The sequence below is a fragment of the Sitophilus oryzae genome, unplaced genomic scaffold (assembly GCF_002938485.1).
Source record: "Sitophilus oryzae breed Bouriz unplaced genomic scaffold, Soryzae_2.0 scaffold_1440_pilon_pilon, whole genome shotgun sequence".
Classification (NCBI taxonomy): domain Eukaryota; kingdom Metazoa; phylum Arthropoda; class Insecta; order Coleoptera; family Curculionidae; genus Sitophilus; species Sitophilus oryzae.
In genome coordinates, this window is record NW_022146105.1 from 2,427,409 (window position 1) to 2,442,852 (window position 15,444).

A 15,444-nucleotide genomic window follows, 5' to 3' on the forward strand; every position below is an offset into this window, starting at 1 on the left:
AATCAAATTCAGTGTATTAGGGCTTGAAGAATAATTTTTTTAACGAGCAATTTTAAATTTTGTTGTTATATTGTGTGCTTTATAGTAACAGCAATATTTAAAATTATATATCCTGTCCTTAAAGCTGTTCTTTTAGTTTGGCAACGGCATCGATGCTAGAATATTGGTGACAGCGGGCATTAGTCATCACGATGTTGCCGGACTTGCGCGCTAAGTTTAAATAGTAAGTAACCTCTCGAGCGGGCCAATGACGTTCAAGAACACATTGTAGGCCTGAAATGAATGGTTTGTGTTTGGATGACTCATTTCGGTTCTCACTCCGCATACCATACATATGAGGATTTCTTTCGCGAATATGTAACCAAAACTTGCGGACTTGTTTTCTAATTTGACGTGATAAGAGAAACACGATTTTCCAGTGACACTTGGGCATCTCTACGTAAAATACAATGCCTTGTTTATATTTAAATTTAGTGTAGTGCTTGGATATTGCTCAGTGTTTTTTTTTCTGTTTACCAATGAATTCCGCCAGTCAAAAGGGCCTAGTTCTTTAAACCAAGATTTCTTGGTAAGGTAAGGTTATTATCCATTGATATTTTCTTTTAAGTTTTAATAGTACATAGTAGAAATTACTATAGATAGATTTCATATTAAACAATTTAAATTATTATATTTTATTGGAGGTATTTAAAGGAATGCGCTTTCCAGTCACCTGTACCTTGGTAACACATTTTTTTAGAATCGAATAAACAAATTTCAATTGTATCTTATTAAAATACGTGGATGTAATTATGTCTGGTTTAAACAAACAAATCTAATTAAAGTTTACACGTACATTAGCTTTATTTTAAAACACTTTTGAATGACAAAAAGTTAAATACCTACATATCTATTAGGCTCCTAATTTATTATAATATGTTATTGATTGTTGTATATGTTTTTTTTAATATCTTTTAGCATATTTTTACTAATTCTGTTTGTGTCTTATTTTGTCTGTTATTTAGTAATATTTAAAAGTCCGAATCATCCACTAATTTTAGATGAATAACATCAAGTTTTCTTTAAACCTCCTTTTTTGATTCACATTTTTGTCGTGTTTAGTAAGAGCGTAAACGTATTATTTTTGGTCCCCGTTCAAAGAAATATACGCACTTTTTTCTTACTGTTATTTATATAGATATTAGTCACTTAATTGTTTTTGTTAAGTTGTCATCGCTCAGAGCAAGTCTTATTTCTCCTCCAGTCATGCTAGCACATCGAAAGTAACAGTTTCTACAATTTTACTCTTGGTCGTGATATCAAAGCATTCGTTAAAATGTGGAATTAACTGATAAACGTTTAAGAAAGTCTATACAGGGTGATTGTGATAAATTAGTTCCACCAGAGAACCAGAGCATGAGTTAGTGTAGTGGTTTGATTTATTATACAAAGGGAAAAATTATAAGTTAATTTTCAAAAAAAATAACTTTAAATAACTTTTTTTTTCAGATACTTATAATATTTTTATCTCTTTATTATTTATAGAAATTAATTATCTTATAATTACTAAAATTATTTAAAGACTTATTTAGATTTAAAGACACAATTTAATTATTACAAGTATTACATTCTGTTATATTTTATAAGCTAGTAACTCTTTAATCGATTTCTAAATTGTAAAAACTGTGAAAAGTTTGAATGTGCTATTATCTACTATTAGTATCTAAACATTTGTCAAAAATATACTAAAATTAACCATAAAGATTGCATCATGTTTGTTTACCCCCCTTCAAATTTGGCTATATTTCAAACCCCGTAATACTTCTTAAATGTCTAGGAATAAAATTATAATACATTGCAATTGCATTACTACTTCATTCAGAAATATAAAATGGGAAGGGGGTCCAGTATTATAAATTCGGCAATAATTAAATGTGTCTATAGCCCACGTATCCAAATCTCAGTTTTAATTAGAGTATTTTTTAATAAAGATTACAGGTTTATTAGAATCTCACTAACTGAAGATATTTTATTTGCTAACATCTTTGGGTAAAACGCTTTGAATAAAAAGATTAAGGAATGAGCATATATCAAAAAAAGGTCTAGCGCAATGGGGATCAAAAATGGCCGACTTAAGTCCGGTTTATCAGTGCCGTTCTAATTTTATTCAAAACGGGTAAAAATATGATGTAGGGTAGACTCAATAATTTCTTGTTTTATTTTACGTTGTCAAATAATTGTTGCTTGTTATTGTTATAAAAATATATAATTCTAATAAAAATAGATAAGCTATAATAATTATTTAATAACATAAACATCCGAGATACGCTACTGAAGCAGGTAAGTCAAATTGACATATCTAAATTTTTTGACAAGTAGTAAATAAAAGCAAAAATACAAGAAAATATATATAATTAAGTTAATTTGTGTGAATTTTATAAATGATAGGTTTACTACACGGATGTATATTATATAGTCACTTACTTATAGTGAAACGTTATTCCATTATTTCCCTCGATTTTTGACCGAGATCTACCGCACGCTACAGTATTTTTCGATAAATTGTAATAATGTCGCTATTAATTTAAGTTCTGCCACAAAAAAAAATCCCTTCCAGATTAACTACCTCTAAACAACTACCAGTTGTAGAATAAATAATAAATAACAACCAAACCAAACCAAACATAAAATAAGCTCAGTAAAGACTGACAAATCCACAAAGTTTCAAATCAAAACAAATGTGTCAAATGAATCGTCAAACATAACTGTCAAGGATCCCCACCCTAGGACTCCACTACCATGCATGAATACATGCATAGCATTATACTCTTTCCTTAATCTTTTCATTCAAAGGTAAAACGCTACTCATTATAGGTTTCATAGGTATTTATTAAGATAGATTTTCATCATAAAAAAATTGTTGGTCTTAGTTTCTCTTCACTAACACGGAAATTACTTGATCTGTTGCGAATAATATCTTTTTTGGGGTTTGTTACATTTTTGTTTGTTTGTTGTTAGTTGGGAGTAGTGGAGTAGCGAAGAGTTACTTTTGCAACATCACTAGTATGTAAGCGCGTGGTCGCTGGCACTAACAACATCGTTTTTTTGCAGCTCTTCCCAATTTAGCCCGTGACGCTAGTACCTCACGTCACCGAAATGTCGGTGTGCTTCGAGAGTAGTCGTCCACGGAACGGCTTAAAGTTACCTCTTAACAGGAGCTTCAGCGAACCTGGCACTACCACTCCAACGCATACTCCAATAAGTCCGCCAAAAAGATTCAAACTGGAGCCTCAAAGCAGCATCAGCCTACCGACTAGCCCCTGTGCCGAATCGGCAACGCTGCAACGCACCTGGGTGCTCAATCACTTGAAAACGATAGACTGCGATGGGCTAAAGACCAAACTGCAGGATCCTAGGATAGCCAGGAACTTCGTCCTGATCGACTGTAGGCCGTTTATGAGCTATAACATGAACCACGTAGGTGGAGCTATTAACCTGAACTGCTCGGACCGATTCAACAGGCGGAGGCTGCAGCTGGGGAAGGCAACCCTTGCCGACTTGGCAACGACGCGCGAAGGCAAAGAAGTGTTGAAGAAGAGGGCCTTCAAAGAGGTCATCATCTACGACGAAGGGACCAACGACAAAGAAAAGATTAATGTGGGACATCCCTTATTTTTGGTGTTACTGGCACTAATCGAGGACCACAAAGAGCTATCTTTACTTTTAGGTGAGTCTGTTTAATTCTGTTTGGAGCTTTCAGTTTTTCCGTATGATTTTACAATACTAAACAAAGATTTACTGAGAATATTTTATCATGCAACAGGTTTGGCATTGCTATACTACAACAAAATATTTTTAGTTCTCAAAAATACTTGGAATATTTGGAATGGGCAAATATTTTTATAAGTGTGTATACACTCAAAGTTAAATCAGAAAAATAAACGAAATTGTACTACGAAGCCGAAAATTAAAGAGTGGGCGCTGAATCTAAAAAAAACATTTTTGTATGTCATTTCAAACTTTTGAAAAAAAAAATTAAGTTGTGATCTTTTTATTTTGAGAAAATAATTTGGTAACTTACAAATTTTCAGGTGAGGGTTTAAAAGTAAATCAGATTGAAAAACTCCCTTCAGAAACCCTCTATTGTTTTTTTTTGGATCAAAACAAGTTGTAAAATGAGTTTATTTTATTTATCCTACTATAAATGTTGTGTCCTCTCTACTACAAACTACTTAATATTATTTATATATTTCTTTTTCAAGACTTTGTAAATTTTTATTGATGACATGTTAACAACAATTAATGCTTTTTTTAATTCTTTTACTCTCTTATATACAGGGTGAGTCTTAAATAAGTGCAAATATTTTCAGGGCCGGTAGATCCCGATAAAAGAAACATATTTCCCCTTTACCGTTTTTCAAATAAATAATATATAATAACGGAGTTATTTTATTTCGAAAATTTAAAAAAAAAGATTTTTTGCCTAAATTTTGAGAACCACTGGATCTTTTCTGGGTTTCTTTCTTGTAAAATTAATCTACTACCTATGTTGCCATATTATCAAGAAATTATGTTTTTTAACTTAAAACCAAAAAAATTCTCAAATTTTCAAAATTTTTGCGAAAAAGACTAGATAATCGTGTTTCTGGGATCGAAATATACTAACCCTAAAAATATTTGCACTTATTTAAGATTCACCCTGTATAGTTATGGACTATTAATATAACATTATTCCAGAAGAACTACTCTATTTTCCTGGTATAAAATTGATAACCTTTCGGTTTTTAATCTGAATGACCCATATGCACAAGAATCATTTCCGCCATATGAGTACATTTGATTAGAATAGTTTTTATTATATTATCCATTAATGAAGACTTGTATTATGCATTACGTATCCTTAGTAAATTAACTTTTGAATCTTTAACTCTTTTACTATTTCAAGTTGGCAGTTTTATTAGTATTTTCTGTTATAATGAGATTATTTTTGAAGGGTTTCAAGAGCCGTTTTTACCATGCCGGGTTGTATGACAAATCTCGTACAGACAGTGAACGGGCTTTAGCCTGATGATTAAGCGAATTTTCTCAGAACATAATACCAAAAAGGCAAATAAACCTTGTTTTAAATGTTAATATTTATATAAGGATCGCATCATTTTTTAACATTGTTTACAAATGTGATATCGAGACTTTTTGATGAACACCAATAATGTCAGATTTTTTTAATAAGATTTTAAATTAGTATAGTATATTATACACAGTGTATGTAGTTCAATTTTTTATTTCATAACATCATAGGGTCAAAAAACCAGCGTCTTGGAATTTAAAAAAAAATTGACAGTACAACTGGAGATATTTTGAAAATTTCAACACCCTGTATTCTTTCACAGGGTGTTGAAACAGTAAAACAAGTAGACCACGCTGTATATTCTGTTATAATATATTATTTCTCTTTATAATAGTGACAGTCAATTATATAAAAAATGCTCATTTTTTCCATACAGAGATGGCATATTTATGTATGTAGATCTCGTAGTTATGCATTACTGAACGTGAGTCATACCCGATACATTAACAATTATTATTCCAATTAAGCTACATATAATTAAAATGATTTCAATACGCCATGCTATCGAAGGTTGACAAAATCTGAAATAATGTCGCAAAAAAATGAAAGCTACATGTTTCAAACGAATAAAATAATTAACTCTGCATGCAAAAAAATGCTAATGGACAATACATCAGTTTGAAATATAATAACCGCTGTATTTTTTCTCTGTTTATATATTTCATTTTATTTTATGGGGCTTTGTTTTTTTTAACAAAAAGAAATCGTTTTACAATAATGTTTGACTGATTGATAACAACGGGTTATGCTTTTTTATTGATCGTTACTTCTAATCAACTTTTTGTAATTTATTTTTATATCTCTGGAAAAAAATAAGAGGGTTTGGCTTCGGAATTTTGGCTTTTTCAAAATTAAATATCTTAATCTCATTGTTATTATAAAATTTTTATCTATAACCTGATTGCACATATACACTAATAAACAGGATGGAGTGTAGCCTCACAATTAGTTATCTGATGTTATATACAGCTTAGTAATAATTAACCAAATATAATAGTAACAGTGGCGGAATATGGTTTTGTATTTAAAGAAATTAATACAATTATTATTAAATCTGATTTATTATATAATTTTATAGAAGTGTTCTGAAGTGAATTATTCTATTAACAAAACGTATACATACATATGTGATTTATTTATTTATCCAGGTATATTTGTCTGAGTTAAAAAGAAAGACATACAATATTATCTCAATGAGTGGAGGAAATCAAATAACAGATCACATGAGTAAACATAGTGAATTAAGTTTGCTTTCAAAGTATAGTGTAAATTTTTAAAATATTGCAAACTTATTAAAAGCAGTACTTAAAAAGTATACGTTTTGTCTATGTATAAAAATACTAATGATTGATTCGAGTGGTTTGTCACTTACAAATTTATGTTACTCGAAATTAATGTTATTTATGGCTAAGGATCTGTATACAGTATATTTATTTACAAAGATAATATTTTAAATTATTTCAAGTCTTAAGTGTCCTTACCTTATCTTAAACAGTAATGATTTTACATTTTTGTATTTATTTTAATGCATTGTAGGGGAACAGTTGTATATCTTAAATTGTGATTTTTCTTTTAAAAAAGTTGTTAATCATTCAAGGATAATCCTTGAGAAATAAGTCATTTTACTCATGACTAAGTTGCTTGGTACTTTAATGGTTTTAATCACTGGAATAACGACTCATCACTTCTTCTTTGGCTTATAAGGATGGTATAGGATACAATGGTCTCTATTTTCTTATTCTGCGCCTTTTAATTAGTAAATAACAGAATTTTTAGCAAAATCGGTGGCATGAAGAAAATTGCCAATCTATGGAAAGTCGAAAAAATGCCAATTTTTTAGACATTTTCAAAGGTCTTAGAAAAATAGTAAACATTGTCATAAAATTATGAAAATTACAGCATTTGTAGGAAATTTTATGTAGATTCAGAATATATACAGCTCTAAAGACTGAGGTATCTTGGATTTGTGAGAAAATTCATTTCCTAAACCATTGTTTTTGAACTATTTTTGATGATTGTTAAAACTTCCGCTACATCTAATACTGTGCTCGTAAGACCACAACGGTCTATATTTTCTTATTCTACACCTTTTAATTAGTAAATAAAAGCGGTTTTAACAAAATCGGTGACATGACGAAAATCGCCAATTTTCATGACTATACATAATGTATGGAAAAACGTCGAAAAATGCTAATTTTTAGGACTTTCTTAGACATTTTCAAAGGCTTAAGAAAGAAAATAAACATTATCATAAAATTATGAAAATTATAGCATTTGTAGGAAATTTTATGTTGATTCAGAATATGTACAGCATTAAAGGCTTAGGTACCTTGACTTTGTGAAAAAATGAATTTTCTAATTAATACTGTAATAAAAATAAATTAATACTGTAATTCTTAATAATACTGTGCTCGTAAGACCACAATATCATAGAGTTTCTCATAGTAAAACCTTTTTTTCTCATACCAAACCAGACCTTTTTATTAGTGACAGAACAGCAGTTTTAACGAAAATCGCCAATTTTTACGACTGTATTATATATAGAAAAAAGCCTAATTTTTGGCTATTTTTTACACAGTTTCAAAGGCCTTAGAAATATAATAAACGTAGTCATAAAATTATGAAAATTACTGAATTTGTAGGAAATTTTAGGTAGATTCAGAATATATACAGCTTTAAAGGCTTAGGTACCTTGACTTTGTGAAAAAATGAATTTTCTAATTAATACTGTAATAAAAATAAATTAATACTGTAATTCTTAATAATACTGTGCTCGTAAGACCACAATATCATAGAGTTTCTCATAGTAAAACCTTTTTTTCTCATACCAAATTACACCTTTTTATTAGTGACAGAACAGCAGTTTTAACGAAAATCGCCAATTTTTACGACTGTATTATGTATGGAAAAAAGCCTAATTTTTGGCTATTTTTTACACATTTTCAAAGGCCTTAGAAATACAATAAACGTAGTCATAAAATTATGAAAATTACTGAATTTATAGGAAAATTTTAGGTAGATTCAGAATATATACAGCTTTAAAGGCTGAGGTACCTTGGCCTTGTGAGAAAAATTATTTTTTGGACCCTTGTTTTCAGCTATACTTGTAATATACTATACTGTTCTCGTAAGACTACAACGACCCATATTTTCTTAATCTACAACTTTTAGTTAGTAAATAACAGCAATTTTAACAAAATCGATGACATGACGAAAATCGCCCATTTTCATGACTAAATATGCCCATTTTTTGTCTTTTTTGTACATCTTCATAGTCTTGTGGCTTAGATATCTAGGTTTGGTGAGGAAACAAATTATCTAGACACATGTTTTTGAGCTCTTTTTAGTTAAGCAATATTGTTTGTAAATAGGAAAAAATTGGCGTGCGTATTTTAACAGGTTTATTATTGACAATATAAGGTATTTTTCCGCACAAAAATCTTATGCATACGTCAACGAAACAAGTACATTGGCAAATGTATCCTTGACAAATGCAAATAACCCCTATTTTGTGATTCATTTGCTTGGAAGGCATGTTTTGTGAAGCCACTTGATATTATGCGTATTGTTAATTTCGTTATTTAAAAGAGCTAATACACTTTAGCAGTAGCATTTTTTTATGTTTAGGGAAAATAAAATTATTTAGACAAAAATTCTTGTTGAACTAACTGTTTAATAGTTTTGCATAATTTGAAGGTGCTAAAATTATTTTATAATTCTTGTGATGAGTCAACGTTATTAAGAATTTTCCACCATTTTATGGCGTTAAATTGTGTTTGTTTTTTTGTTAATTTAGTAGGAAAACTTCCAAAAGATTCCAGTTTTTCTTTCGTAAATAACAAAATTCAAAAAACCCATTACTTCAATAAGTCGATGCTTTATTATTATTAATACTGCGTTTTAATAGACTTTAACTGCTTGCCATCGTGTATGCATATCTCTCTTATTGTCTATAAAAATGATTTATGTCATATTGGATTACTTTGTAATATGCATGTGCGTTCGTCATACCAGGAAGCGGGTTCTCGGAATCAAAATAAAAATCTTTATTTCGTCTTGTGACAGATGGACGCTGTGCAGCATCTGCCGTCTTGTCTAAAAATGGTCAAATAACAACGTTTGTGCACAAGCAATTGTTGGACACCATCCAAAGAGGTTGCCTTTATATTTTTTGTTTTGATGTGACTAACACGAATTATATGCGACTTAATATAGATGCGGTCACAGACAGTTTTCGTGATTTTTTTAAATTTTTTTGGCACAAATTTACCTTTTCATAAATGCTTTTTTATATCGCTGTGTTTAGGAAGGGACAAAAATACGTTTTCATATGATTCAGCAGGATTTGTGCGAGCTTTTAATAGATTTCCTTATTCTTTTTTCATGGAAAAAGATTTGCCCTAATTTTTCAATGTCAGGTACCTCGGTTTGGTCATAACATAAATTTGGAAATGATTTGGATCCCTGTTTTTGAGCTATTTTTGATGATGGTGAAAAGATCCCCTAACCGAAAAAATACAATGGACTATATTTTCTTATCCTACGCCTTTTAATTAGTAAATAAAAGCATTTTTAGCATGACGAAATTTTCTTGACTACAGGGTTGTTCACCACATACGACGCGGAGTATTGTAGCTAAACTCTTAGATTTTTGCAAATTGTACGTTTTGGGTTCATTGAAGGACTATTAGAGCTACAATTTAAAAATATTTTTACAAGATACAGAGTGGCCCAAATAAATAAAAAATATCAAAGTTGTATTTTTTTAAATGGAACACCCTGTATATTATTACATTTTTAGTTTCTACGATTAAAATAAAGGTAAATTTGATTAAGGTTTACCGCATTTTAATCTTACCCTTCTTGAAATATTTAGGTTTTTGTCAAAATACAATAATAATTTTAATGGTTTATTTCTCCAGGCGTATTTAAGTTTTTAAAACCAAATATTGTACTGATATTGTCTATTTACTAAATTTTGTGTTTCATTAATAAAAATTATACTACCTTATACAGAGTGTGAATAATAATTAGCTATAAACGGCAATAACTTGTTTAATTTAAATGGAACACCCTGTATATTTTACAAGAATCAGATGCACAATTTAATTGTCTATCAAATTGTATTGTATGTCTTCAGGTTTTCGTAGAAAACGCATTTTCTTATAATTTAGACCTCAAAAATCAATATACCCATGGAATATTGACATTTTTGATTATTTTTAAACATGTAACAAATTTTTAAATGGTACAGATACTAATATTGTCGATATAGTTCGTTTATGTTATTAAAAAATAAAAAAAATGTTTAAATATTAACAAAAGAGAACAAAATAATATCATTCCAGTATTCAAATTACATTAATTGACTGTTTGCGTTGATTAATAATAATTGCTCCAAATACTAAAAACCTTAATTTTGTATGTGTATTAGACAGCGTGGTAAAAAGTAACACCTTAAAAATGTTATTTCATTTTTTTCTCTTTTATAAAGATATAAATAGTTTTATTTTTGTATACCAATACTGGTATAATATTATCGTTTTTAGCACCTGTATATTTATTGCTTTAAAAACAATCTAAAATGTCAATATTCCATGGGTATTTTGATAAATGAGGTCTAAATTATAAGAAAATGCATTTTCTACGAAAACTTGAAGGGATAGGTAAAAATGGTATAATACAGTTTGATGAACAATTAAATTGTGCATCTGATTCTCCTAAAACATACAGGGTGTTCTATTTAAATTAAACAAGTTATTGCCATTTAAAGCTGGAAATTATTTAAAATTTTTAGACACTCTGTATGAGGTAGTATTATTTTTATTATTGCAACACAATAACTGATCAATAATTAAAATTCAGTAAATATCTAGTATTAAAAACTTTGATACCCTTGGAGAAATGAAGCCTTAAAATTTTTACTGCAATTTCAAAAATTGAAAATATTTAAAAAACGGTAAGGTTTAAGAGTGATAAACCTTAATCAAATTTACCTTTATTTTAATCATAGAAACTAAAAATGTAATAATATACAGGGTGTTCCATTTAAAAAAATACAACTTTGATATTTTTTATTTATTTGGGACACTCTGTATCATGTAAAAATATTTTTAAATTGTAGCTCTAATAGTCCTTCAACGAACCCAAAACTTACAATTTGTAAAAATCTATTCGTTTAGCTACAATACTCCGTGACGTATGTGGTGAACAACCCTGTATAAGTATGGGAAAAAGTCGAAAAATGCCCATTTTTGGCTTTTTTAGACATTTTCAAAGGTCTTAGAAAAATAGTAAACACAGTGATAAAATTATGAAAATTACAGCATTTGTAGGAAATTTTATGTAGATTCAGAATATATTTAAAGCTTTAAAGCCTTAGGTACCTTGGCTTTGTGAGAAAATTAATTTTTTAAATTTTTGTTTTGGAGATATTTTTGATGATGGTTAAAACTCCCTCGAAATCTAATACAGTGCTCGTAAGACCACAATGTCCTATATTTTTTTATTCTACACCGTTTAATTAGCAAATAACAGCAGTTTTAACAAGATCGGTGACATGACGAAAATCGCCAATTTTTACGACTATATGTATTTAAAAAAAGTCGAAAAACGCCCATTTTTTGGATTTTTTAAAATTTTTTTGGCACACATTTAACTTTTTATAAATTCTTTTTTATATCGCTGTGTTAATACGTTTTCGTATGATTCAGCAGGATTTGTGCGAGTTTTTGATAGTTTTCCTTATTCTTTTTTCAAGGAAAAATATTTGCCCTAATTTTTCAATGTTTTGTGATTTCGCTTCGTAACTATCAGTTCGATTTTCTGAAATAGAAATAACTTTATCTAGAAAACGATGAGGCAAATTAGCGTTTTTTGTATTAATTACTAAATTTCTGTAACTAAACTAAAATAATGGTACGTCATTTATATAAATAGCGCTAATAGAAGTATATTTTAGCTGATATCATTACTCGACCCTGTTGTTATCAGAGAATACATACATTTTCAAAAGAGTACGTCAAACGGACTGTTTAACACAGCAAGCAAAAAAAATCTACTATACTACAAATATGTGTTTTAATAGTAAAATAATTCGAATTAAGTATGACAATTTTTGTTCATACACTACGAATTACAAGTATGGACTTAAAATATATCAAATTAAAAATCTACTTGATTATCTCTAACGCTGATGACTTTTTTTAAATATTATATGACGTAAATTTTATCTTTACTAGTTCAAATTTAGTCATAACCATATAATTTTAACAGCAAATCATTTTCTGAACTATTTTTCGTGAGAGTAATTTTATCATTTCCATTGTTTTAGTCCAACTGATAGTGGAAAACTGAGAGTTAGTGGTCCGATAAGAAGAAAAACATTTCAAAGACGTTACGTAACGTTAAATATTTAAAATCAATAATTAAATAGGTTAGGTATTCACTAACGATGAGTCATTCAAGTCTCTTATATGCCACCAAATAATGATTTTCCTTGAGCCAATAATATCGCGGTTTATACTAAAAAAAAACTTTCATATACTTGTACAAGTTCAATAAATAGGTTCATAGATTTTTGTTTGAATAGATTTCAATAAAAAGTCTTGAAAATGATGTATGCTATACAGTGATTTAAAAAGAATTGTCTTTGAAATTAAATATAATTTTTTAGGACATTTTTTTGTCAGTATTTATTTTTTTTAATTTTTATTTGAGGTAAGTATTTCTTAAATAAAAAAAATAAAATCTTGTGCAAAATTGGCCATGAATTAAACTGACTGAATATACCGTCATTTTGTTTTATTAATTATTTAGTTATTCCTGTTTTGTCTATCTATCGTAGTATTTTTTATTGCACTATCAATGTTGCCATAAACGTATTTCCAAATTTGATGAATGTTGTGCTACACATACGTATAACAAACAAGCCATTATATACAGTAAACATATTTGTCAGCAGTTCATCCTACAATCGCGAAAAATGTATCGTTACTTAATTTATTCATAACAAATTAAATGCTTACAAATAAATGATTATAGTTAGTGTGCGTTTTGTTTAAACCCAGACGTGTAATAAATTCTGTGAAAATAATATTATTCATCTTCGCTATATGCGGATTTAGGTTTTGCTTTTCGTATAAACAACACTATCCTCCATTATTTATTTTATAAGGGTATTTATTTATTCCGTTTTGGCGCATAAACGGTGAGTCATGGATGCGCTATCAGGCATGTTGAATATCTATCTAGTCCATTTAAAGGAAATCCTATATACCTATAGCCCGTATATCGGCTTTATCAGAAGGTGAAAGAACTTTTATCAAAGCTTTTAAAAAAACTATTGCATTGGTTCGTTTTTGGCTTTTTAGAACACTTTTTGCTACTGAGGCGTGACAGTACTCGATAACTTTGTTTTACATTCATATATTTCATCGTCAACATTTGCATATTCTAAATGGTAATTTTTTTCCTGTTGGTTTTCTAATTTCGTAGCTTCATCTTCGATTAAAAAAGAAGAAAAAAGACTATAAGTCTCTCTTGATAATTTGTTCTATCTTCTTTCATTTACAAATCCGGCGTTTTTCAGTAAAATGGAGGTCTTCTTAGTGATTCATCTTCGTCCGTTATTCTATCAGCGTGATCTGCTTATTGTCATTTGAGAGATTGAAATTTGTTACCAGTTACCTTTTTCATCCACTCTATTTTCTTATGGCAATAAAAAAACGATATCGTTCTTTGTATGGCCAATTTATGAGCATTTTCAACAAATTGGTCATATTTTGGTTTCTGGTTTTGACTTATCAAACTGTTTTCATTTCGTATAAAAGGCAAGACCAGTATTGTTATTATTATTCAGATTCCAGGCAACACCCTGTCTCTGTAATTGTTTACTCGAATAAAGTTATGGCACTTTATTTAATGCAGGTACGAAATGACTCAGAAGGGAATCCAACCTTCTTTCTGCAGTAGTACGTATTTATAAAGTTGACCATTATTCATTACAAGAATACTTAATCAGCATTTCTGAGAATTTATTGGGTTATAAAATGTAATATTATCTCACCATTTTCTACCAAAGGTCTTCTTATGGTCTCCAAAAATGATTCATTGATTCTCCTCGATGACACGCATAAGTATAATAAGTCTATTTACCTAAAAATAAAAAAAAAATTCAAAGAACTCGGGAGTAAATTCCACAAATAATGTACTGAAAATGTGATAAATCAATCCAATAATGTTTATCTGTAATTTTCTGGATGATATGATTCATGATAATTTTTCAAATGTTACAAATTAGTCAGATATCACATAGATTATTATAGATAAACATTTAAATTAGCGATGTTGTCGGTATTTGAACAATTTAACGTATTTGTAAAAGGAGATGTAGGTACTACAAATTCGTCTATGGTAATGAATATATTATACTGAGATATACAGGAAGATTGGGAGACACTTTTTCTATTATCTCTAGATATGAATGAATTAAAGTTCTAGTAGCGGAAGGTTGGCGAGGAATTAATGAGATTAGATAGAAGCGGCAATGTTGTAAGGTATAGTGAGAATCGCGGTGTCCTTCAGCTGTGGAATAATATGACTCCGAACATAAACACAGAATACAGCGGACAGTGAATGAATCACTTTCCCCCACCACCCCGCTTAGTGACCCTGTTAATTCCAGCGTGCGTTTTTGTATTATTATTTATGCCGTTGGGTAGTACAAGTTGAGGGAGCTCGGTAGTACGCGGATTTTCACTGTTTTTGTCAGTTTTTTGAGTGAACCGAGTGCATTTAGCGAACTTATAAGTGAAATAGAATCGGATTACCCGTCAACATGAGGATAAAAAGGCCCAACTCTTATCCAGTGCTCAGGTTTCTACCCATACCACCCAGTGAGTTTACATTTTTGTTTATTTTCTTAAAAGTGTTTATGCAGTTTAATGAGTTTTTTGTTTGTGCATACATCACGTACAGAAACAAGAACCAGCTAACATTAGCTGTTTTTTTTAGTTCATTAAACTTAGTTCTTCCTATCCAACAGCATAAGCATTTTGCATTATTTACAGTGTCAGCATGTTGAAATTGAATTGTTTTTTTTTGTTATAAATAGTTCTTTTTATTATTTTTTTTCGCGCGACACATCTTTTTTTATTAACTGAACTTCAAATCTTGTAAAAAAAATTGCCATTTTAATAGACGACATTTACGTTAAAAATCATCTTCCAGCTCTTTAAATTTTATGTATTTTTGATTTCTGAGCGTAGTATTTTTTAACTAAAACTTGTTATGTCAAAAATGCCATGACGTACGCCTGAAGGAATCTTCAAGCTATT

At 29.4% G+C, this 15,444-nt stretch overlaps 1 protein-coding gene across 2 annotated transcripts in view; it reads left to right on the top strand.

The window, feature by feature from the left end:
• Positions 1-257: 257 nt before the first annotated feature.
• The window catches only part of LOC115876765 (dual specificity protein phosphatase 10-like), a 29,162-nt gene continuing 13,975 nt past the window's right edge, over positions 258-15,444 (top strand). Inside the window, exons 1-2 of one of the 2 annotated variants that reach the window (XM_030892682.1) lie at positions 258-573; positions 3,091-3,706. In XM_030892682.1, the coding sequence (XP_030748542.1) occupies positions 3,136-3,706 (571 nt within the window). In that variant the 5' untranslated portion in view covers positions 258-573; positions 3,091-3,135. Of the gene's footprint in view, positions 574-1,238; positions 1,400-3,090; positions 3,707-15,444 lie in introns of those variants that run through there. The other variant, XM_030892683.1, reaches the window with a different exon arrangement.